Below are 24,452 nucleotides of genomic sequence, written 5' to 3' on the forward strand. Positions count from 1 at the left end.
AATTGTTTCTTTACAAAAAATTAAATTCTGCTGCTTGCCCATACTACTAATATTGAAGTAATACTGAACCTGGTTGTCGGCCCCAGTCCCACGTCTCAATAATTGACTGATGAACAGATGTTACTGGTTCTTCTTCATCCTTCTTCTCTCTTTCATTAGACTCCTCTTTTCTTTGGCTACTCGAACAATCTGCACTGTCCTCTGAAAATAATAAAAATAAAAACAATAATAATATTCTCCATTCTGCATAGTCAGTGTTTTATTACAGTAAAATATTAAAAAGATCACCATTTTTTTCTAAAACAATAAAAATCTAATGTTTTTATGTTTAACTATGATATAGTATTAACAATTGAACACCAGCTTAGAAATGAAGGAGGGACTCATTGAAATCATAACAGTTAACTTTCCAGAGCTAAGTGAAGCCAGATATTTCCAATATTGGACTATACCAGAAAACCTATAGTATATACCATAAATCAAGTCATGCTAAATGTCACCAAGTATAATACTTAAAGTACAATGTGCTAAGATTGGGCATAATTTATCAAGTATTTGAATGATATTTTTTTTTTGTTTTAAAATAGAAATTAGAACTACATCTAAATAAAATGAATGCATGTAAGGAATACACAGCACCCGTCTCCAAATAAGTTCAAAAGGTATTTGGTTAAAATTATACCCTGCATAACATTTACTCCACAATTAAAGTACTTTCTGAAATAGTGAAATAAGTAACAGTGAGAGTAAGAATGGCACAGCCTAAACTAGATTACATTTTGTTTATTATTAGACATTCAAACTAGTGCTCTGCCATGGATTAGTAATGCTGTGCAAATACAAAATAACAGATTGTTCAGCAACAATATGTGAAAGATTCCACTTCTATTGGGCATTGCAACCAACGTTTTCAGATTTTCACTGGTCATCCAACTTGGACACAACTTTCTAATATTAAAAGGGACGGTATATTTTGCTATACAGAAAGCCATTACTAATACAAGAAAAACAAAGAACTTAAAGTTATCTTACCAGCGAAAAAGTAAGTTAAGAATTCACTCATTTGGCTATTGAACATTCAAACTTTTAATCTTGTTTTTCATCATTAAAGAATGGAGTTAACTTTTCAAGATAACATTTTGCTTTTGTTTCTGTAAAACTCTTTCAGATTAGTGTAACTGAAAGACTTCAGATATCAAACCTAACCAATCGAAACTAATGAGAATGTTTAATGTGCAACTGAGCTCTGTTTTAAGAAGGGGCATGCATTTACTCCATGACTCAACCTCAATCAGATGTGAATAAAATTATGTATATCTCTCTGGGTTAGTAAATGTCAAAATTTCCAACGTTAAAAGAATGGATGAAAGATCCACTCTCCACTTTACAACTCTTTTGTTTCCAGTTCTGGCAGCAATTCTCTGGATTTTAGCAAGCACAGTGATTAAAAATACTGTATATGCTTACGTTACATTTTCTTTGCTTATATTTTAAAACTTCATTTAAGAATGCACTTTGAAATGCAAGTCACAGATTTTCATTTGTGTTTATTAAATACTTTAACAGCTTTACATCAGACAAATCTAAGGATTAGGATACAACATTTCTTTTAAAGTTAAGACATAAGAAAAGGACAAACTGTGGCTGTTTATGACTTGCCATTTAGTTCCACAATTCCCTATTGGTCCAGTCATGCCAGAAAAGGGACTGGAGGAACCAAGGAGGAAAATAGGTTCGTATAGAACTCTATGCGACATAACTGTTACATTGCAGCTATTAATGAAAGAGCAAATAAAGAACATATTAAAAGATAAATAGTTTCTTGCCGCTGACTTGGGTAGGAGTACTAATTTCCCAAATCTATACAGTACATTTTACCCCATTCAAAACAGTAATAATGCAAGTCCACTATTTAAATTATTTAGATATCCAAACAGAAAATTATATGAAATCCTAATTCATGTTTTAAAATAACCTCTTACTGCAAAAACTATTTCCCACAAAAGCTACAGCATTCATGTTTTAATAAAGCAGAAAGCTGTATTAACTTGTCCAAGTTAATCCTTAGGCCTTCTTCGCAGCATCTCTGGCTACAGCTATGCACAAATTTAAGGTGCAATTCTCAGATTGTTACACAGTATTTAAGGAAGCTAAAACATATACTACTAGCTATGTGCGCCCAACTACGTTGCACGTGTTAAAGTTGTCTGTGAAGGGCTCCCTGTTTAAACGCGGCTGCCAGTCGTGAACTGGGCCCTTTTGTCGCACAGCATTATGATTTTTTTATAAGGGAAGCAAAATTACAAAAGATAACCCTTGGATATTGATTCGATTGGAACGGCCTACTCGGAGTCACTGTCCGAATCGTAATTATGTGGTAGCGTAGGAGCATTTCCGCTACTGTCCGTTCACAGCCCGTCTTGTTTTCACGACGCTGTCGTTTTCCTCTCACAATCTCTTCTCAACCTTTCTCCAATCTCGCAGGTTGCTTTGTGGCAATCCAAAGAGTAAGGCAATATATAAACGGAGCAATGGTTATACAAACCGGATTCCAAAAAAGTTGGGACACTAAACAAATTGTGAACAAAAACTGAATGCAATGATGTGGAGATGGCAAATGTCAATATTTTATTTGTAATAGAACGTAGATGACAGATCAAACGTTTAATCCGAGTAAATGTATCATTTTAAAGGAAAAATATGTTGATTCAAAATTTCACAGTGTCAACAAATCCCAAAAAAGTTGGGACAAGAAGCAATAAGAGCCTGGAAAAAGTAAATTTGAGCATAGCGAAGAGCTGGAAGACCAATAAACACTAATTAGGTCAATTGGCAACATGATTGGATATAAAAAGAGCTTCTCAGAGTGGCAATGTCTCTCAGAAGCCAAGATGGGTAGAGGATCACCAATTCCCACAATGTTGCGCAGAAAGATAGTGGAGCAATATCAGAAAGGTGTTACCCAGCGAAAAATTGCAAAGACTTTGCATCTATCATCATCAACTGTGCATAACTTCATCCGAAGATTCAGAGAATCTGGAACAATCTCTGTGCGTAAGGGTCAAGGCCGTAAAACCATACTGGATGCCCGTGATCTCCGGGCCCTTAAACGACACTGCACCACAAACAGGAATGCTACTGTAAAGGAAATCACAGAATGGGCTCAGGAATACTTCCAGAAACCATTGTCAGTGAACACAATCCACCATGCCATCCGCCGTTGCCAGCTGAAACTCTACAGTGCAAAGAAGAAGCCATTTCTAAGCAAGATCCACAAGCTCAGGCGTTGTCACTGGGCCAGGGATCATTTAAAATGGAGTGTGGCAAAATGGAAGACTGTTCTGTGGTCAGACGAGTCACGATTCAAGTTCTTTTGGAAATCTGGGACGCCATGTCATCCGGACCAAAGAGGACAAGGACACCCCAAGTTGTTATCAACGCCCAGTTCAGAAGCCTGCATCTCTGATGGTATGGGGTTGCATGAATGCGTGTGGCATGGGCAGCTTGCATGTCTGGAAAGGCACCATCAATGCAGAAAAATATATTCAGGTTCTAGAACAACATATGCTCCCATCCAGACGTCATCTCTTTCAGGGAAGACCCTGCATTTTTCAACAAGATAATGCCAGACCACATTCTGCATCAATCACAACATCATGGCTGGCGAGGAGAAGGATCCGGTACTGAAATGGCCAGTCTGCAGTCCAGATCATTTACCTATAGAGAACATTTGGCGCATCATAAAGAGGAAGGTGCGACAAAGAAGGCCCAAGACGATTGAACAGTTAGAGGCCTGTATTAGACAAGAATGGGAGAGCATTCCTATTTCTAAACTTGAGAAACTGGTCTCCTCGGTCCCCAGACGTCTGTTGAGTATTGTAAGAAGAAGGGGAGATGCCACAAAGTGGTGAAAATGGCCTTGTCCCAACTTTTTTGGGATTTGTTGACCACCCATGAAATTCTGAATCAACATATTTTTCCCTTAAAATGATACATTTTCTCAGTTTAAACTTTTGTTCCGTGATTTATGTTCTATTCTGAATAAAATATTAGAAGTTGGCACTTCCACATCATTGCATTCAGTTTTTATTCACGATTTGTATAGTGTCCCAACTTTTTTGGAATCCGGTTTGTAAAAGGGGGACACATAGATATGCAGGCTCTTTAAAGCATAAATAGGGATCACTTCACTGACATGTGAGCAAGCCACGGTACAACTGTGAGACGCACAGCACTCGCCAGCTACAACATAACAATAATAATTTCCGGAACATGCCATTACGTTGTCATTCATTTTACCCACTGTCTTTCTTTCATTCATATGTTATGTAGGCACGTACCTTTTATCTTCAGCAGTCTCATTCTCTAACCAGGCCTCAGGAGCTAACCAGCGTAACACTGTCCACCATCCCTTTCGTTATTCCGGCACATTGTTCACATCCGTGAGTAACAACAACGTACTAAACTGGAAGGAGGTCTACGCATGTGTGGAATTCGCGGACAACGATCAAGATCGAAATGAAGATCTCTTTAGTTAATTTAAAGCACAACAATTAGTTTAGTTTGAATGTCTGTGTTTTGAGGTGTGACTGGCGTACTACAGTCTTCAGAAGTATAAGCCTGGAGGAGATTCTTAATGCAATGCCTATGTTTTAGCTGTCTCTCTACTGCCATCTAGTGCTTCTTCTTCTAATTCATTCGCGGACAAACAAAGATCAAGATCCAAATGAAGATTATATATAGAGATCCTTCACAGCCTCATTATGGTATCTTTTCTAGCCTGTGATTTTGGAAGATATTTTGTATTGTCAGCTAAATGTTTTGTCTGAACATCAATAGTTAATCCTTTCAATTACATGCACAAATTCACACTTGAGCCTGCTCATTCATAAAGCAAGCAGACATCTATAAGGTTCTCAAAAGTGTACACTGCCTTTATTACTTTAAACTGCGCCCAAGATCTCAAATTTACAAGAATTTCCCAAAGTCAATAAAAGCATGTTTTATCCTATAGTAATTGTTACAAGAATGCATATCAAAAGGTGCTCTATTCTTAACCGCCTTAACATTACATTTTTTCTCAAAAAAAACATGTGAAAAGCATTGCATTTTTTGGCTTGAAAAATTACATATTTATTAAATGTGATCTTTCTACTGTAAAACGCAAAAAATAGCAAAAGTACAAAGTCAGAAGTATAGAAAGCATAATAACGATATAATAATACATCGGTACCTTGAGATACGAGTTTAATTCATTACGTGACCAAGCTCGTAAGTCAAAATGCTCGTATCTCAAATTAGTTTTCCCCATTGAAATTAATTGAAATGAGATTAATTCGTGCAAGCCCCCAAAAAACCACCCCAATTTTTGTTAAATGTTTTCAACATAAGAAAAATGTATTTATAATGAACAAATATTGTATACAAACAAAATAAAACCTAATACATAAAAGACTATCTAATCTAAAGAAATAAACAGATGTTGGCGGAGCCGATTAGCGTATTGTAATGGTTTTTTCCTTCACTTTTGCTTAACTTAATTTTCTTCTCTAGTGTTTTTTCTTTTTTGCCACACTTTCGTCACTTTCATTCGCAGGGCGTTTCAATAGAAACCTGTCCAAGGAGCTTTGTTTCTTCCTAACCTATAGAATGTTTCTGAAATGAGTTCGGCAAGTGTCATTAAATAGCGCCACTGCACGACCAGTTGCAACTTTTCAGGCGCTTTTCAATAAAGTCTGAAACTTTTTCCCACATTGCCAACACTTCCTTTATCTCACTTGAAGAGATAACCTCCTCTGCCTCTGGCTCCTCTGCAATACCGATCTCTTGCAGAATCTCCGTATGTTGCTGCGTCTGTAGTTCCGTCAACTCCTCCGTCATCAGTTCCTCGGAATGTGTGGCAACAAGCTCTTTGAAGGCTCGTATTTTGAATTTTGGCTCGTAACTCAAGGCAAAAAATTGACATAGTGACGGCTCGTATCTCAAAAAACTGGTACGTTGGGGCACTCGTATCTCAAGGTATCACTGTAATAATAATAATGAAAAGTAATAATAATAAAAATAATGTTAATACCATATATACTGTTAAAATGTGTCATTTGTGTGGTATATCTTGAAGGATGGTGGAATACTGTACACAATTCAACCTCAATATTGTGACAGTAGTAAAGTGATTCCTTGTGGATTTCCTTTCCAGACTGATCAGCTTTTGAACAGCACACTTCACATGTACAATTGACACAAGCATCACTTTCGGATTCATCAGAATTATTTTTGATTCCACTGTCTGCTTCAGTTTGACTTTGTCATCTCTGTTCATATCACTGTCAAGAGTGTGCGACATCTGGGCTGCTGAAAAACATTTCTTACAAGATGTCATTATGAGGCTAGTTGAAGACATGTCTGCACCGTTGCTTCAGTAACATTCTGGCCTGTTGCTTATGCAAGACACACCTATATCATTTCCCGAGCAACACTCGGCACTAACGCTGTTGGCACTTTTATAGGCCAAGTAATCCTCAGGTCTAACGCAAACGAGATACGCATCTGTACAATTCCCCGAGTGATGCTCAGGACTACTACATTTAGCACTTTTTTTACAGCCCGAGTGACGCTCAGGTCTAACGCTAAGGAGGTTAATTAACTGTGTTCTTCTTAATACAGCGGAGAAAATAAGTAATGAATGCATAAACGTTTTTCTCAGTAAATATATTTCTAATGGGGCAATTGATATGATATTTTCACCAGATATCGGTAACAATCCACATATACAAAGAAATGAAAACAAATATCTCCATAAATTAAGTTATGTGAAATAAAAAGTGGAATGACACAGGGAAAAAGTACAGAACACATGAAAAAAAGGAAGTGCAAAAAGGCATGGAAAGCCAAGAAACCAGCTGAAATCTGTTAGTATTTAGAAAGCAATGCTTCCCCCCTATGAGTGCAAATTAATATCAGCTGGTTTAGTCCTAATTGATGGCCTATAAAAAGGTTTCTCATTACCAAGGTGTCGCATGATGGGAAAAAGCAAAGAGCTCTCTCAAGACCTTTGCAACCTTATTGTTGCAAAATATACTGATGGCATTGGTTACAGACATATTTCTAAACTGAATGTTCCAGTGAGTGCAGTTGGGGCCATAATCCGGAAGTGGAAAGAACATCATTTCACCATAAACCAGACACGACCAGGTGCACTTTACAAAATTTCTGACAGAGGAGTCAAAAGAATAATCAGAAGAGTTGTCCAAGAGCCAAGGACCACTCACGGAAAGCTTCAGAAACACCTGAAATTAGCAGGTACAGTTATTTCAAAGAAAAATAAGTAATGCCCTCAACCGCCACAACCTTTAATGCATGCTCACCACACAAGACTCCACTGCTGAAGAAAAAGCATGTTTAAGCTTGTTTAAAGTTTGCTGCACACCTTTTGGAAAAGCCAATGAAATACTGGGAGAATATAGTCTGGTCAGATGAGACCAAAATTGAACTCTCTGGATGTCATTGCACACACCATGTTTGGAGGAGAAATGGCACTGCACATCACCCCAAAAACACCATACCAACATGATGTTTTTCAGCATATAGTACTGGCAGACTTTATATAATTGAAGGAAGGATGAATGGGACATTATTGATAAGAATCTGTTGCCATCTACCAGGATGGTGAAGATGAAACAAGGGTGGACATTTCAGCAAGACAATGATCCTAATCACACAACCAAGGAAACTCTCAACTGGTTTCAGAGACAGAAAATAAAGCTGCTAGAATGGCCCAGTCAATCACCCGACTTGAATCCAATTAAAATTCTATAGAAAGAACTGAATATCACAGTTCATAGAAGAGGCCCTCGGAACCTTTAAGATTTGAAGACAGTTTGTGTGGAAGAATGGGCCAAAATCACACCTGAGCAAAGCATGCAACTAGGTTCTCCATACAGGAGGCATCTTGAAGCTATCATTACCAACAAAGGCTTTTTACTAAGTATTAAATAAACTTCAGTAAGTGTGTTCAATACTTATTTCCTGTGTCATTCCACTTATTACACATACCGTATCTTAAATTTATGGACTTATTTGTTTTGATTTCTTTGTATGTGTGGATTACTAGGATTGTTACTGGCATCTGGTGAAAATTTCATGTCAATAGCCCAATTAGAAATATATTTAATAAGAAAAACGTTGATGAATACTCATTTTCCCTGCTTTATGTACTGTACAATGATTTTTACTGACTTGCTCACCATGCAAATAACTGGTAGGAAAAGATTTTTGCATTTAGTAACTGTTCCAAAAGTGCCCTATAGTACAGTTTTTACTAATAACATTATTTCTTAATCTTTAAACTGTTTGATAGGTAAGCTTAAGAAGTCACCTGTTTGTGCTATTTCTTCTCCACTACAGGCAATTTCTCCATCTTTAACCATTTCATTCCACAATTCACATAGTCCATCTGGAGAGAAAGCACGCTAAAACAAAGAAAATATATTAAGTTAAATTTTATTGTGATGTTAACAAGTGTGTTACAGATAAATTATTTCTTCGTGCAGCATATTAGTAAAACTCATGAGCTCTGAAATGAGCTTCACATTATGATCACTGCAAGAAAATTCAAAATGATGTTTGCAACATATGCTAGGCCATGAAAAAAAAAAAAAAAAGCAAAGCCTGTTTAGTACACAGCCAGATCAACTTATAACTTACAACACTAAATGTACTGTCACGTCATTGCCCCATCCCAAAATCCCTTTTTATAAAAACAATAATTTGAAAAAAAATCTTTTATTTTAAAATCTTAAATATCATACACAATTGTCTTTGTTGGGCTTCATAATGCACCATATAAAATTTACATGAACTTCTACATTCCAACATTTCATTTCCAACATAAAATTCAATCTAAAGCTAAATCTATACAAGTTACTTTAGTATATACAAATGATTTGCTTCTAAAACTAACATTTATACTAGTAGTTGTATTTTCTCCAAAATACGAGTCATTGGAATTAAATTTGGACAAAATATTAATGTGTTCACTTTCTAAAACTCACAAATTTAAATACAAGGATGTGAGATTATCAAGGCTGCATTAATAGTAAATCATTAACTAAACTGGGATAGGGTAACAGTTTAGAGTAGGGTAGTCAAGACTGTTAATTGAGTCTAGGGTAAACTCAGTTAACCACCCTCACTCATTTATACCAAACCAATTTAGCACTCAAAGAAAATGTAATTTACATAACAATGAAATTGAATTGAAAGTAAAGAAGACTATCCAGGAAAAACAAAATACCCAGACAGGGGGAGAAAAAGCAAACTGTACTACATAGCGTTGAATTAAGGGCTAAGGCTGAATCACAGTAGTTTGAATATACCATAATTAACACTAGAATTCCTGAAGCCTACAAAAAAAAAACAAAAAAAAAACCTCGTAATCCTGGCCCAACTTAAATCCTTTCGCCCCTCTCCATCAGCATATTTTGTTTTATAAATGTGTCAATCAGAACAAGCAGTATGCAGCATGCTGTCCCATTCCAAGCCTTGACGGACCTCAACTTTCCCAGCTCAAGCCAAGGCTCCTTATTTGCGTGTGAGGCTCCTGGAGTTGTATAGAGTAAATAATACAGTATATTGTTATTTGGAATTAATACATTTCATGTGTGCTCCGTGTCTACAAAGATCTGGGCAAGTGAAAGATGAAAGGAAATGCAAGGCAAGAAATATTGAACATATACCTTATGCAGAAACTTCTTCCATGTTACACTAATAACGACATGGAGTGTAGAATGTGTTAAGACTTTAGTCCAAATATCAAATAAACACATGAGCTTTTATTCAAGAATATAACCATAGGGGGGAAAAAAAGCAGCATTCGATTTATATGTACCTGTCAATAAGTTAAAAACTCAAGCTCAAATGTCAATCAACAGGGAGTTTACACATATTCTTCAATCGTGCAGAGGCAAGAACTGCTGCCTTATAACGCAAAGGTCCTGGGTTCAAGAACAGGCACGCTGCGTTTTGAGTAGTGAGAGTTTCTATTATTATTTCTACAATATAATAAAAATACACATTTGATTTGAGACCAACACCTGGTATAAATTTTGGCTACTTGTAAACGTTAGCGTTTGTTTTTTGTTTTATTATTCAGTTTTATTCTCCAGTAACTTTAGCTGCAGGTGGAACTCCCATTTTACTTAAGGTGCCAAGCAGAGTTGCGTTGTGGTGCAGCAGTCTATTAGCCGGCAAAAGCACTGTGAAGAAACGGTCTCTTGTTATGGTCCTGCCTTTCTCCAGTCTGATAGTGATCAGGGGACACTGTATCTTTGATTACAGGTACAACAAATAGTTCTGAGCAGTCATCAGCCACAGTGCTTGCTCTTATGAAAAGAATGGAGATAAATGCCATGAACTGAGAGAGGGAGAGGCAAGTTTGTTGTGAACGTCACTGAGAGAATAAAACTAAATAATAACAAAAGAAAAAGTGCTAACTTTTGCAAGTGGCCAAAATTTACACCAGGTATTACAGACTTAAATCAAATGTATGTTTTTATTATATTGTAGAAGTAATAATAGAGGACTAATCACTGGGAGAACTTTTTTGCCCGAGCTGAGCTCCATCAAGGCTGGGGATGGGACAGAAGGCTGCTTGCTGCTTGTGCTGAAGAACGCATTTACAAAACAAAAGACTCTGATAGTGAGGTGCAAAGGGATTTAAGGTGGGCTAGGATTACAAGTTTTTTCATAGGCTTCAGGAATTCTAGTGTAAATGGAGTAAGAAATGCCTTTGCCTTCGGTGGATTGCAGGAAAAGTCAATTTTGAATGATGCACAAAAAACTAACTCAGAAAGGACCACTCAAGGCTCACTGCTGGAGAGAAGAAAATATATATTTTCCAATAAGCCCCTGTATTTCACTGGACACATTCATGTATAACAATCAACCCATGCAAACACAGACTGTAAAAAGGCTAAGAATTAATTACGAGTGTCCCTGAAGCTTTGAGATATGAAGGCTAGCTACTGTGTCATGTTGTTGCTTCCTGCATTACATCCAGTGCTGCTGGGATAATCACTGGTTTCCCTTATCACCACATTGGCCGGATATGTTTACTAATATGCTTACTTTTGTTTTTGTAATTGAGAGCGATGAATGACAAACTTCCAGTATTCAGTTGTAAAACAGGTAATTTTCCAGTGTTCCGTGTAGTCATAGCTAACAATTAATGCAAACAAATGAAGAACATGCAAACATCATGAAGAGCCTAACCAAGCTTGCAATTAAACATGAACTCCTGGCATTGTGAGGCAAGAATCTGAGCTCAGCACCATCACTAAGCCCATGTTAAAAAGTCTGCACTAATCAATCTGATTAAATCTGATTGTAGTACATACAACAATATGATTACTGGTACTACTCCTCCTATAATGGCAGTTCAGTTATTTCAGTTATTATTAGTCACTTGAATGCTTACTATGCATGTGCTGAAATCTTAGACAAAGGCACACACATATGTAATGTACTGCAAGCATGCAGTTAACTTTGAAAAATATAGCAAACTTTTTTTTGTGTGTGTGTGTGTGGGGAAAATACGCATTTATAGCCTTCAGGATAATTACGCAAGGCATTTCATAATAAAAGTTAAAAAATTGTATTGGATAATGTAGATATTTTTAAGGATTTATTACTTTTAGGAATTAACCTTAAGCACATATTCCACTAAAATGTTGATGTTACTAAATAAGGGCTTCAAACAATGTCAACTTATGTGTTACATACAACACAGCACCAATTATATACTGTATAAATAGTAATTATTTGTGATTATTAGACTTAAATAAAAGCCTGTAAACTTTTTTGATCATACCAATGAGGGGGCATAATCTGCCACACATTGGAAGAGGAGGGGGTGAGGGACCATGGGAGGAAAAATCATGTTCTTTCCACTTCAGAATATAAATAACAGCAGAAAAATAAATTGCCAAAGAATGTACCATCAGTTGTTCACAAATGTTAATAAGGTAATGCCTGTTACTATCCATCAAGGGTGAAAAATATACTTCCTAAACAAACTTCTATAATAAAACTGTCAACAGAACTTGGTGTTTTTTTCCCAGGCTGTTGACATGTGACAGTTTACACAGCAATGCAGCTGACTGGAGCTATGAACTTTGATTATGAAGAAATATACTGTTGCAATTAATGTGCTCTCTATGAATAGACTGTACTCATCTCAAATATCCTATGAAACAAACAGCTTTCCAAATACACATGCTCTTCCATTTGACTTATAAAACCAGAAATGTTTGTATAATTAAACTAAAACAACAACTCATTTGCTTCATTTGTACTACTGCATTAATACTACTATAGTATAAATTATATATTATAGAATGTGCATTATCTAATACCCATTAATCAATCAATTTTCTAACCCACTTATCAAATTGAATGATGCAGGGATTCAACATATATCCAGGGTTCATACAATTTAGTACATTTTAGATTCCAGGATTTATAACTTTTCCAGTACCAACCAGCACAAAAATCCAGGACTAATTAACACTGTATCTGAATATCCACAGCAAAATTATATGAACCTAATAAGAACACACAAAAACTAAAACAAGTGGTCGATTTTTAATTGCTGACCATCTGCAAAAAGAGGCAGTTAAGGTAAAAACCTGATTTCTTAAAAATCCATGTTTGCAAAGGCAAACAATATTCTGGGATTATCCTTTGTCAAAACATTCAGACATCTTTAAACTGCACAAAAAAAAAGGCTTAACCGTCACCATTGGCCACCCTGAAGTCTGTGTTAATTTTCTTGTATTTTATAAACACATTTAATCAAATTGACACTTTATTAATAGGTTTCTGTTACCAGAATGCATGCAGCACACTCTTTTTTGTTTGGGATTTGGGACCGAGCCCAGGAAAAGACCTGGTATATGTGCTTCCTCCCTTATACCCACTGCTGCTGGAATAATATCTTATAATAATAACTTATTTATTTTTACTTCAGTAAGATTTGCATTAGGTTATTACTTTAAAACAATAAGAGTATGTAATGCAGGTTCCTTATAATACGTTACCCTACTTCTCTCAAGAGTGTATTGCAGAGTTTTGCACTGTATATTTAGCTCATCAACATAAATTTAGCAATATCTGAAATATTGAAAGAGTATTTCAGGAGAAGAAATAATGCATTTGTGAAGTATTTCAGGAGAAGAAATAATACAATCGCCAAAACATTTGCCTCTGGAAATGTATTTTATAGATGCTTCTACCTGTGGCTGCTGAAAGCATGTGCAAAGCAAACACATGCACAGGTTGACAGAGTGGATTGGACACACGGAGAATACAAGATCCTTTACACTAACATGGTTAAGGGTCTACATGACCACACAAACAGGTTCTTCACAGAGAAATCTAACTCTTTTAACCGGGTTTCTCAGAGGCCAATAACTCGGATCCTCTAACCAGAATAAGGGTTTACATGGCATTTTAGAAAGTAGGTTATTGAGGCGCATGTAAACACACCTATTGAAGCTCACACTATCTACCCAGAGTATGCAGTTATGTACTATTTATGCAATTTTAAAAACAGATATAAAACATTCTCTGGACAACAAAAATGCCATTATACACATTACGTGCACAGAACCAGATCATGCCAATCTTGGTGCATGCAAGTAAACATATAAAGCTATTAAGAAAATGCATGTTTTGTTCAAGCATTGTTTAACTCTTTGAAGGCTGAATATTTTTTCCAAAAAATAATTTTCTGAAACGCAATGGCTTCACACAAAAAACAACATAAAACGTTTGTTGCTGCATGCTGTGGCTGCAAGTTTGCCAAGAATGTGCGGCAGGAAAGCTGCCAGGCTGTGTTCACGTGGCTGCACGGGGCAGCAATCACAGTGCATTTCAATCTGGTTTCTACCTCTTAAGTGGCAGTACTCCCTGGCGAACAGTGCCATAGGCTGTGTCAGGTACATGTACCTGTTCAGCGCCACAATTAGCTGGGCACCAATCAGCTGAAGCTGCAAAACCTCGTATTCATTTTCGATCGCTTGTATCAAAATCAGAGTCTGACAAGTCTTAGTCCAATTCAGAGAGAACAGGCAACACGACGCCCACAGAGTATTTTGCTTTACGCATTCGCTTTGATCTCTTGCCAGGTGTCAGTGCCATTTTTGCTATTGGCTGCGCCTTGGTACTCATGGGAGTGCAGGAAATCTCGGTCAAAACCAATGAAGCCAACTTTCCTTCTACCAGTGAGAGTTTAACTAAAACGTAACGGTTGCTTTTGTCACAGTTTACAGTTGATTACTGATTGCATTATCGTAGTATTTCCCTCTACTTACCCTTTATCTGTTTTCCCACAAGGGTAAGTGTACTCGTTAAGTTCGTTATCGGGTTGGTCTACTGTTGCATTTTAAGATGAACACACGCATACACAGCTATACGCATACACACAGACCCTAACCACAACAATGCCCCATGAATGACACACATACACACACACACACTGATTAACCTTTAGCACTTTAAACCACACAAGTGCTTTAGGAATAACACAGCCTGTAACTCAGCACTTCAAGAGACTTGCTTATTATCAGAACGAACAACATACAATGTTTTAATGATATCTCAGACCTAAATATTAACTCTTGATCTACAAGAATACATTTAAACAAAGACTCAGCATTCTTGACTATAGGCAAATTTATCAGCCAAGAATACCTTCTTTACATACTGTTCCTACTAATGAGTGGAATTCTCACTCGCAGCTAAAATAAACCTCGCAGCACAGAGGTAATGGCAAATCTCTGGCTGCACTAGGTGCTAAAAGAAATCTAACTTATTACTTCAATCACTCTAGACATTAAGACAAAGCATGGAAAGTTAAAAGCAGCATGGTATTTATTACAAGAACTAGACATTAAGCCCGTTAAAATAACGGGCGCTAGAACAGTAGTGCATAAACATTTGTATGAACAGTCTATATTAAATGGCAAGGGACCTTGTATGTGGCTGTAATATGTGTCACTGTATTGTGTGCCTTTAATTTTCTCTCTCAGTAATACTGGTTTGTATTTCCGTAAAATGCCTGTAATTTTGTATGACAGTAATACAGTGGAACCTCGGCTCACAACCATAATTCGTTCCAAAACTCTGGTTGTAACCCGATTTGGTCGTGAACCGAAGTAATTTCCACCATAGGATTGTATGTAAATACAATTAATCCGCTGCAGACCGTATGAACTGTATGTCAATATATATTTTTTTAAGTTTTTAAGCACAAATATAGTTAACTATACCATAGAAAGCACAGCGTAATAGTAAACTAAATGTAAAAACATTGACTAACACTAAGAAAACCTTGAACAAAAGAGAAAACTAACACTGCAAGAATTTGCACTATAGCCTTATGACCCGCTCGCTAAAAACTCTTTTTTTAATGAGTTTTAAGTACAGGGGAAAAAATGAACATTTGAAAAATCTGTAATTTAATAAACAACCAAGAAAAGTAACATTGCAACAATGCATGCCTCTGTGTGTGTGTGTGTGTGTGTGTGTGTCTCTCTTGTCTCGTGTGTGTGTCTCGTGTGTGTGTGTGTGTGTGTGTCTCTTAAGCGCGCGCCTCTGTGTGTGTGTGTGTGTGTGTGTGTGTGTGTGTGTGTCTCTCTCTCTCTGCACGGGGAATGCACAGGAAGAGACTGAACACGTGCTGTGTGGCCCTGCGCATGCGCACTTCACCAGAAGACACACACACACGGACACTGGACGCACACATGGGTTTTATTAAAGAGGATAATAATACTACCACTGGAACAAAGAATAATAGAAAATGGTAGTGATAGGAAAGTCTGAATATATATAGTCTTTAGAAAAAGCTTATGAAAAAAAGTAGAGATGACAAGGATGAATGTCCCTGGGAGGCTTTTGATTTAGCAATCGATACTCATGATGCTTTTCTGACGACCAATAACATCTTCGTCCGTTCTTCCGTTTCTCCTCTTCTTCTTCTTCTTCTGACATTGCTTTCAAAATGAGGCATATTTATTATAGAGTTTCATGTCGTGGTTTCACAACACATGATAGTTGCATGCACCTGATTGGCTAGCTGTCAATATGATGGATGAATTTTGTTCAAACTCTTTTAATTTACCTTTTCCCAGATAATAAAGTTTTTGATATTGCCTCATGTCCTCCTTTCCCAGGCTGTAAACCAAATTGTTGTCCCAGGTTTCCATCCATAAAGTAACCAATAGCCAGAGGTATCAGCAAGTCTTCCTTTCCCAGGCTGTAATGCCAATTCAGCACTATGCTTTGAACAACTGTTATAAAAGTAAGGTGTAAGGAAAGAGGATATGCCTTATTATAATGCTGCCTACATCTGAATTCATCTTTTTGGGAATGAGGAAAATGTAATAAAAATATAGAGAATAATTTGTAGATTTTGTACACCATAACACTATCGTCAGCTCCTCCTATTGACAAAAGTTGACATCAACCTTGAAAGAGTTAAAAATGCAACAATCTAAAGAGCAATTAAAAATACACAAACTTTACTAGCGACCCAATACCCATTAGGCAAATAAATGATCACAAAATTATTCTGGAATATTTTAGATTGTAATTTGCTGCAGATGAAGGGCATCCATGCACACTGTGCGACTCTTTATGATCTTATAAATGTAATTATTATTATTACAATCAGGAAACATTTCTTGAAAAAGGTTACCAATGTCTACACCATGACTTTTATGAATAATGTTTGTCAATCACATTTAACACCCTGAGGATTTCAGACACTTACTTTTATTTATATAGGAAGACAAAGATAGCAATATAGTAAAAGTATCTCTATCAAGAGTAAAGCTTTTACTACTGCTACTGCGACTAATCCACCGAAACTAGAACAGGTCATTAGTGTGGCAGTCAGATGTGACAATAGCTCCGCAAAAGTTCAAAAAAAAATTTTAACAGAATTACTGGCTTCCTTATTTCATTTTTGGTATTGTGTACCTATGAATGATGGAAATAAAACTGTAATCTTGCTTAAAATATTAAAGACATGTGTCATCTTTAACTGTATCCGTTTCGATGATCAGTGCATCTTCTGCTCACTTAACTATTCGCAGTAACAGATATTTTAGGCTAGAGTGCCCAACCCTTTGCATGCCACTGAACATTTCTCTATGTGTACCACAGTGATTTTTTTCATAGAGCACGTTGTTGATCCACAGTTGTTTTCATATTAAAATAATGTATAGGTCATTATCTAATATGAATTCTGAAATCCCCAGTCCATCAGCTTTGAGAATAGTGGAGGCTTGGCTTTCTAAGGAATACAGACTTTATTTAATAGAACAGTTTCTTTGTAAGTAAATGCACGTTAACCTATTCCTGTTCGAAGTGATGGGTAGGTCTTTACCCAGTAGGTTTACTGAAACCCTCAGCCTATCAGTTTTTAAAAGAGACCTCACACGTTATTCTGGAACGCATTGATCGCTTTTTATATAAGTAAGTCTTCAACATTCTTGGCAGCTTGTGAACGCAGTTAAACTGACAATGTATGCAAGTTGCTTATGTTTACCTGTAATTCATTCTAAGAGAACTTATTGTAACATGAAATTACTATTCCACTTGGTACTGCTACATTGATTTTTTTTTTTTACAAATTGATTTTTATTGAAATATTAAAATTGTTAATAATTCAGAGTATTTAAAACTTGTGCTTTCTGATGCATCCTGCAGTTTACACATTTCCAATGCATTAAGTAATCTGACAATCTTTCAGATACTCTGTTTCCTCCACTACCATGGGAAGATCTTGCTAGGAGCTCCAGACCGAGGAAGATTGATGGTCATTTAAGATTTTTTTCCATTTTGTAATAATTGCACCACAATTGTCACCTTCTCAATAAACTTCTTGCTGGTGGTCTCGTTGTCCATTCCAGCCTTGTGCAGGTCTACAATCTTGTCCCTGACATCCTTTGACAGGTCTTTCGCCTTGCCCATGGCGGTGGAGAGGCTGAATGGAAGATATTGATTCTGTGGACAGGTGTGCTTTATACACATAACGAGATGAAATTAGGAGAATCTTTAATTGATTGACTGATGCAGAGCCAATCTGTGGGAGCCAAAATTCTGGCTTGGTTGTAGGGGATCAAATACCTAATTCACTCAATGACATGCAAATCAATTTATAACTTTTATGTAATGTGATTTTTCTGGATTTTTAAAATGAACACTACCATAAAAATTAGAGACTGATCATTTCTTTATAAGTGAGCAAACTTCACAATTCAGCAGTGGGTCAAATACTTATTTCCCCCACTGTATAAAAGTTAAAACTTGTTTAATAATATTATTATTACACAAACAACATGTACACAATGTACAGTAAACATATCATCAACATCTGTGCTAGTCCCAAGGTGATAAATTATATATTTGTATCATGTCTCTGTGTAATTTAATATTGTTAAGTTCTGTATCCGAGTATCTTACATATGTGCTCCTTTTTTGTAGTATTAAGATATTGCATCTCTATTGGGAGTAGTACAGCCAGAGTTTCAAGTGAGCTGGCTTTTCGGAGTATGTATGCCATGGTGTGCAGGGAGCAGGAATTTTAATAAATGTTTGTGACTAATATTGCAGTATCATTTAAGTTTTACAAATAAAAGACACGAGGTTTCTTTGAAGAACACAGCAGTGATTTCACCTGTACAATTGCTATGAAATAGGATGGTTGCAAGCAGCAACTTTTCAGTTCAGATTCATCCTTTATGTAGTGCACAGTTAGGCTGATATAAGACTTGGTCATCCTCTTTGACCACTGGTCTGTGGTTGTTTAATAGTATTCTAGTTTTGCTAGGTCAGACTCAACTTCACCTATTCATTTTCTGTACCATTCAAGAATGGAAGTTTGTGAGAAGTAATTGCATAAAGACAACTTTCATCTACAGTGAATTTTGTTGGTTAGTTTCTGAACCCATATAAGGTCTGTATGTCTTTTGCTAAGTAATATGTGACAGCATCTGAGATTTCATGTCTCTAACATTTTCTTGCATGGCATTCAACACAAAAATGCACCAGTATGCACCAGTATTATTGTTTGCTTTGGCTCAGTTGGCCTTTCGGCTATGGAGGTTTAACTTGCAATTTAATGTAGAATTCTGTGTGTGGTTTGTGACACTGATAAAAAATTGCTGTTATGTGGAAACACAAGTAACTCCAGTTTTGCACAGTATCACCATTTGATCGATGTACTGCCAAATGACAGATATGGATTGATTTTTTTTTAGTACAAAGTCACTAACTTCCCCATCCTCTGTTATACTCGTATTGGCAGAATAAATAACAGATTAGCTTATTCTGTCTAAAAACAAACACTCCAGTAGGCTACTACTCCAAAATAAATTGCAATGGGACAGATTAAGGAGGCTTCTGATTAGACAGTCTTAATTTGTGTTCCATTTGTCCATAGTTCACATTCAGTAGACTATAAGCAAAATCCCCTACAAAGTGTGTGCAGAGACTGGAGGCATAATGTGTATACTACTGGTAGAAAATTACACCTTCTATTTATTGCACAGGTACACATTTTAATTCAATTAGCGGTGGAGCACTACTACCCACATATTGATATCATTATCAATAAACATGCGGTCAAACAAGAGTAGCCCTTTGAAATTTGATACATTTTGTAATTCATTCATAGTGAAAGGCTATAATGCTATCAATCTAAATACATTTGCATTAACAGGTGTATAGATGTCTGTATCCATTCATCTATTTCCTGACTTTTTACTTTTTTCTTCTTCAATTAGTTTTTTTTATGCCTTAATGAGCAATTCAACCTTAAAGAGCATTCTCTGATCCATATGCATAAAATAGAACCCTGTTCTTTTTCATTCTGTTGATATTTCATTTCTGTTCTAAATAAATAAAAATAGGAAATTAAAAAGAAAATAACTATTGCAGAAATCAAGCAAAAACTAAGTATAAGTAATTATGGGGCAGTAATGAATGATGCGAGTACCATCAATAACAAAGAATGATCTTTTCTATAATGCATGTCAATTCACATTTTTCAGAAAATGGTACAGAAAATGGTAGAAAGACAACAATTGTGGATGCAAAGTTTTAGTGATTAAACGTAATTAGTAACTTCTACTGTCCTCTTGGTAGGGATTTATAAAAATCTATTTTATTTGGCAAATCTAATTTGGAGTTTCAAGGCAATACAGCATTGTGATTTGTACCAATTTTAAATAAGCTTTGAATGAATTGCCTTTGAATCACTGCAATAACATTACTGAATATCACTGTGTGTGAGGAGTTGCAATCTATGTGCTGCATCCAGAGCTTAAAAGCTCATGCTATTCCATATATAATTTTAATCAATACATGATATAACTATAGTAGTTAATACAAGTAATAAAAATGAATTATTAAACATAAGGATAAGAATTGAATGCAACTAAAGGGTTAACCACATGCTGTTTTAAGTTTAGGCATGTGAGGCTGATGCCTCATCTTAGAGAAGCCACCAAGATAGTTGCTAAGGGTAAAATGAAGTGGGTAACAAACACCCCTCTAGAAAATGGGAATAAACTAATGGGAAAGCCCAAACACTCCTCCTATGAAGTGATGCCCAAACACTCCTCCTATGAAGTGATGCTAAAATCAATAGAAGTGTCCGCAGATCTCCCCTATTACAAGGCAATATTTAGATTAATGGGAGAGTCAAAAGGAGTCAGGAAACGCTGGTGGTACTCGTTGATTGGATAAAGCTATGCATATAATGCATGTTAAGAGTCAGATGATTGGATGGCGTAATGCAACAGAAAAGGATAAAGGCAGATTAACTGGTTTATTGATTGCTCACTCCATGGACTGAGATATACCTGTGTACAAATAAAGAAATATTCTGCATTTTCATCTAGGGCCTCATGTACTGTATAAACAGTGTGTACGCATAAAAATATTGCATATGCCCTTTTTCACACAGACATTACAATGTATAAAAACTAAACTTGGAGTAAAGCCACGCACATTCTCTCAGTTTTGCAAACAGGCGGCACCCAGAATCAAAGCAGAGCTACTGTTTCTGTGTGGTCTCCCATTTTTCAGATTCACATCAGTGACGTGGGATTTATCAAATATATCAAAATTAACTGCATATCATTTACATTTTTAATTCACTTGATTATAATCATTCTGGAACAATATAATGGTGCATGGAAATACCAAATACCATAGCTGCTTTAGTGTTGTTACTCTCAGTGCACCACTCAGAGTATTTTAACCCACTGTATGTGTATGTGGTATCACAGCTGCACAGAAGCCGAATGGAAAGCTCTACAACAGATTGAGTCAAGAGCGCAGAGAATTATCAGGATACAGTTTCCAGGCCTGGAGGACATTTATAGCACATGCTACATAAGGAAAGCCACCAGCATCTGTATGGTTTCCACTGAGCCATGCCACAGTCAATTTGAACTTCTCCAATACAGCAAACACTTCAGAGCCTTTCCGGCACGGACCTCAAGGCTCTGAAACAGTTCGTCCCAAGAACTATACAGCGCACTCAATTAGTCCATTAAGTGCTCCCGAAAGAACTGCTTGTACTTATAATTAACTCACTATAAACTTGCACTATAACTGGAATATTGCACAACCTGAGCCACTTTATGAACCATTTGCACTATCTGTACTGTATGTACATGTTTATTGTACTTATGCTTTCATATTGTATATTTTTCATTATTTTTTTTTTGTATTATTACCAGGGGCCTTCGCTCGCCAACACCCCTGCCTGTGCTACGCACCTGCAACTTCACATCTTTGTCACTCACGTATGTGGACTTCACTTTCACCAAGCAACAAAACTTCATTCTCGCGGGTAGACCTCTTCATTAGGAAGAAACACTACTTTTCCCTGATGGCAACACTAATTAGACAATCTACAAGTCTCTGACTTAAAGTTTAAAGCCAAACCATATCTACATACTTCTGTCATATCACCCATGTCCATATATTCAATCTCGTTTCTCTTTTACCTTTTTATCAATATCGCACTGAATTTTGATTCAGTGTTTGGAATTACATTGTGACAACAACACGTATAACTGCCCGCGAGTGAATATCGCTTCTATCTCTCTACAGAAACTGTGTCTGGCAATACCATTCACACAAATGAGAAAGTGGGATTTCACTTTCACCAAACAACAAATCTTTTCATTCTCGAGGATAAGCCTCTTCACTGGGAAGAAACACTACTTTTAATTGATGGCAACACGAATTAGACGATTTACAAGTCTCCAACTTAAACTTTAAATCCAAACAATATATTCAATCTCTTTTAGCTGTTCCGTTATTTCACCAAGCAATAATTTCCATTTGCTTGTGCTAATGCAATCTTTACTATTGATTTTTGAGACTTTCGAATTTTCATACTTCCATTATCTCTAACCTGCTCTGCATGTGTATTGCTCCAACGTTTTTGAATTCTTTACAACGTTCTACTTTGTCATCTTCTTTTTATCTTCTATTTCCAGTCCCGGGCATGGTTAAATCTCTTGGCACAAAGTCTTGTCTCGTGGGACATGAAAGTGTCTCTCTGAGAAAGTCACATCTCGTCTCTCTTCCCAAGATTTTTTTATTATAATAGAGAGATTATTTTATCATTTATAGGAAAATAAGTGTATGGAGGATTTGGATATTAAATCTCATTGTACCACAGAATAGCAATAAAGGAATTCAGTTCAATTCAATAGAAGAAAGCACATATTTACAAATGATGAGGACTCGCTTCTAAGTTGATTTAGATTTCCAAGAGCTATCCTCTTGGAGCTGTGTGCTGCTAGAATACTAGGATGTATTCTTGATATCATTTTTATAATGAAATCCATTAAGTATGCATATTATATTTTACAGATAAATCATTATGTAAATTACGTTAATATACAGTATACTCTTAATACTTAAACAGGCCAGGGAACGGTGGCACAACAAGAGAGATGCTTACTCCTCTGCTCCTCAGTTTAAAATTACATATCAATACACCGCAGAATTTAATTTAAGGGTATTTGGAAACATTTTAGATAGATAGAACTTTATTTGTTCCCAGGAAGGAATTTTGCATTTTACACAAGCTTTCAATAAATAAATACATAAATAAGTACACACACACACACACACACACACACACACACACACACACAAAGCTCTGAACTTACACCAGAATTGCTACAATAGAAGAAACATTTAAATAGAAAGAAAGAAAAAAATTCAGACAAAGTAAGAATAAGGTATTATGTAGGAGTATTTCCGTTGGCATTAAAGGAACCCAAGTAGAGTTTCTTGACACATTTTTCTATGAATCATTACTTGCCCTTTTAATTAGCTTTTTAATTCAGTGGTTTCACTTGAAGTGATGTTACCAGCACAGTACACTACAGACGAGGTGTCAAACTCCAGTCCTGGAGGGCCGCAGTGGCTGCAGTTTTTCGTTCTCTTTTCTTCATTAGTGACCAGTTTTGGGTGCTAATTAATTTTTTTCTTAGTTTTAATTAACATGATCCAAACCCCTTAGTTGTTTTTTTCCTTAATTAGCAGCCAAACAATAATGACACAAACCGAGGCACCACATTACCAACTCATCACAAAATATCTGAAAATAAAGAAAGGTGGAGGTCTCAGTAAGGCTGATCTGCTCAGGTCACCAAAACATCTTGATGGTGATCTTAGAAAAGACAGAAAATCAACAGTTGTAGAAATGTCTGCTGTGGCAGAATGAGAGCAGCAACAAGCCATGGAATTAAATAACAGCTTTAATTAACAACAAGAACTGGCTTCTCATTAAGAAACTGGTTGGAGTTTGAAGCCCCAATTTAGCTGGTCATCTGGTGGCTCATTTCGTATCTCATTCCTGTTTGGCTGTCATTTAATATACAAAAAAAATCAATTCAGAGGACTGGATCTTTAAAAACAGGGCTATTAAAATGAAGAGAAAAAGAGTTAATTAGCAGTAAAAACTGGGCACTGATTAGGAAAAGGGTTAGAATGAAAACCTGCAGTCACTGTACTACAGCATATAAAATTGCTCTGGCCATCACAGAGTTGTAAACGATGTGAAGGATGTCACTTCCAACATTGAAAGAACGCGGTCTCCTAAGGAGGAAGAGCCTGTTCTACCCTTTCCTTCATAGTTCTGAGACCAGGCCAACCAGTCACTGATGTTCAACCCAAAATACTTGTAAGAGTGCACACCTCTACATCCACTCCCTGAATAGTGACTGGAACATAAAGGCTCTTTGGTGCAGTAAAAGTCTATATCCAGTTCCTTGATTATCCTGATGTTAAGGTGCAGACAGTTCTCTTTGGACCATGAAACAAAATTCTCCACTTGACTCCTATACTCTGTCTTA

General features: G+C 36.4%; 1 protein-coding gene across 5 annotated transcripts in view; it reads right to left on the reverse strand.

The window, feature by feature from the left end:
* herc2 (HECT and RLD domain containing E3 ubiquitin protein ligase 2) overlaps positions 1-24,452 on the reverse strand; it is a 390,659-nt gene that overhangs the window by 343,194 nt on the left and 23,013 nt on the right. For all 5 annotated transcript variants that reach the window (XM_039744703.1, XM_039744704.1, XM_039744707.1 and 2 more), the window contains 2 exons: positions 8,375-8,468; positions 70-201 (listed from right to left, as the gene is read on the reverse strand). In XM_039744703.1, coding sequence (XP_039600637.1) covers positions 70-201; positions 8,375-8,468 — 226 coding nt within the window. The remainder of the gene's footprint in view (positions 1-69; positions 202-8,374; positions 8,469-24,452) is intronic.

This window comes from Polypterus senegalus, chromosome 2, assembly GCF_016835505.1.
Source record: "Polypterus senegalus isolate Bchr_013 chromosome 2, ASM1683550v1, whole genome shotgun sequence".
Lineage (NCBI taxonomy): Eukaryota > Metazoa > Chordata > Cladistia > Polypteriformes > Polypteridae > Polypterus > Polypterus senegalus.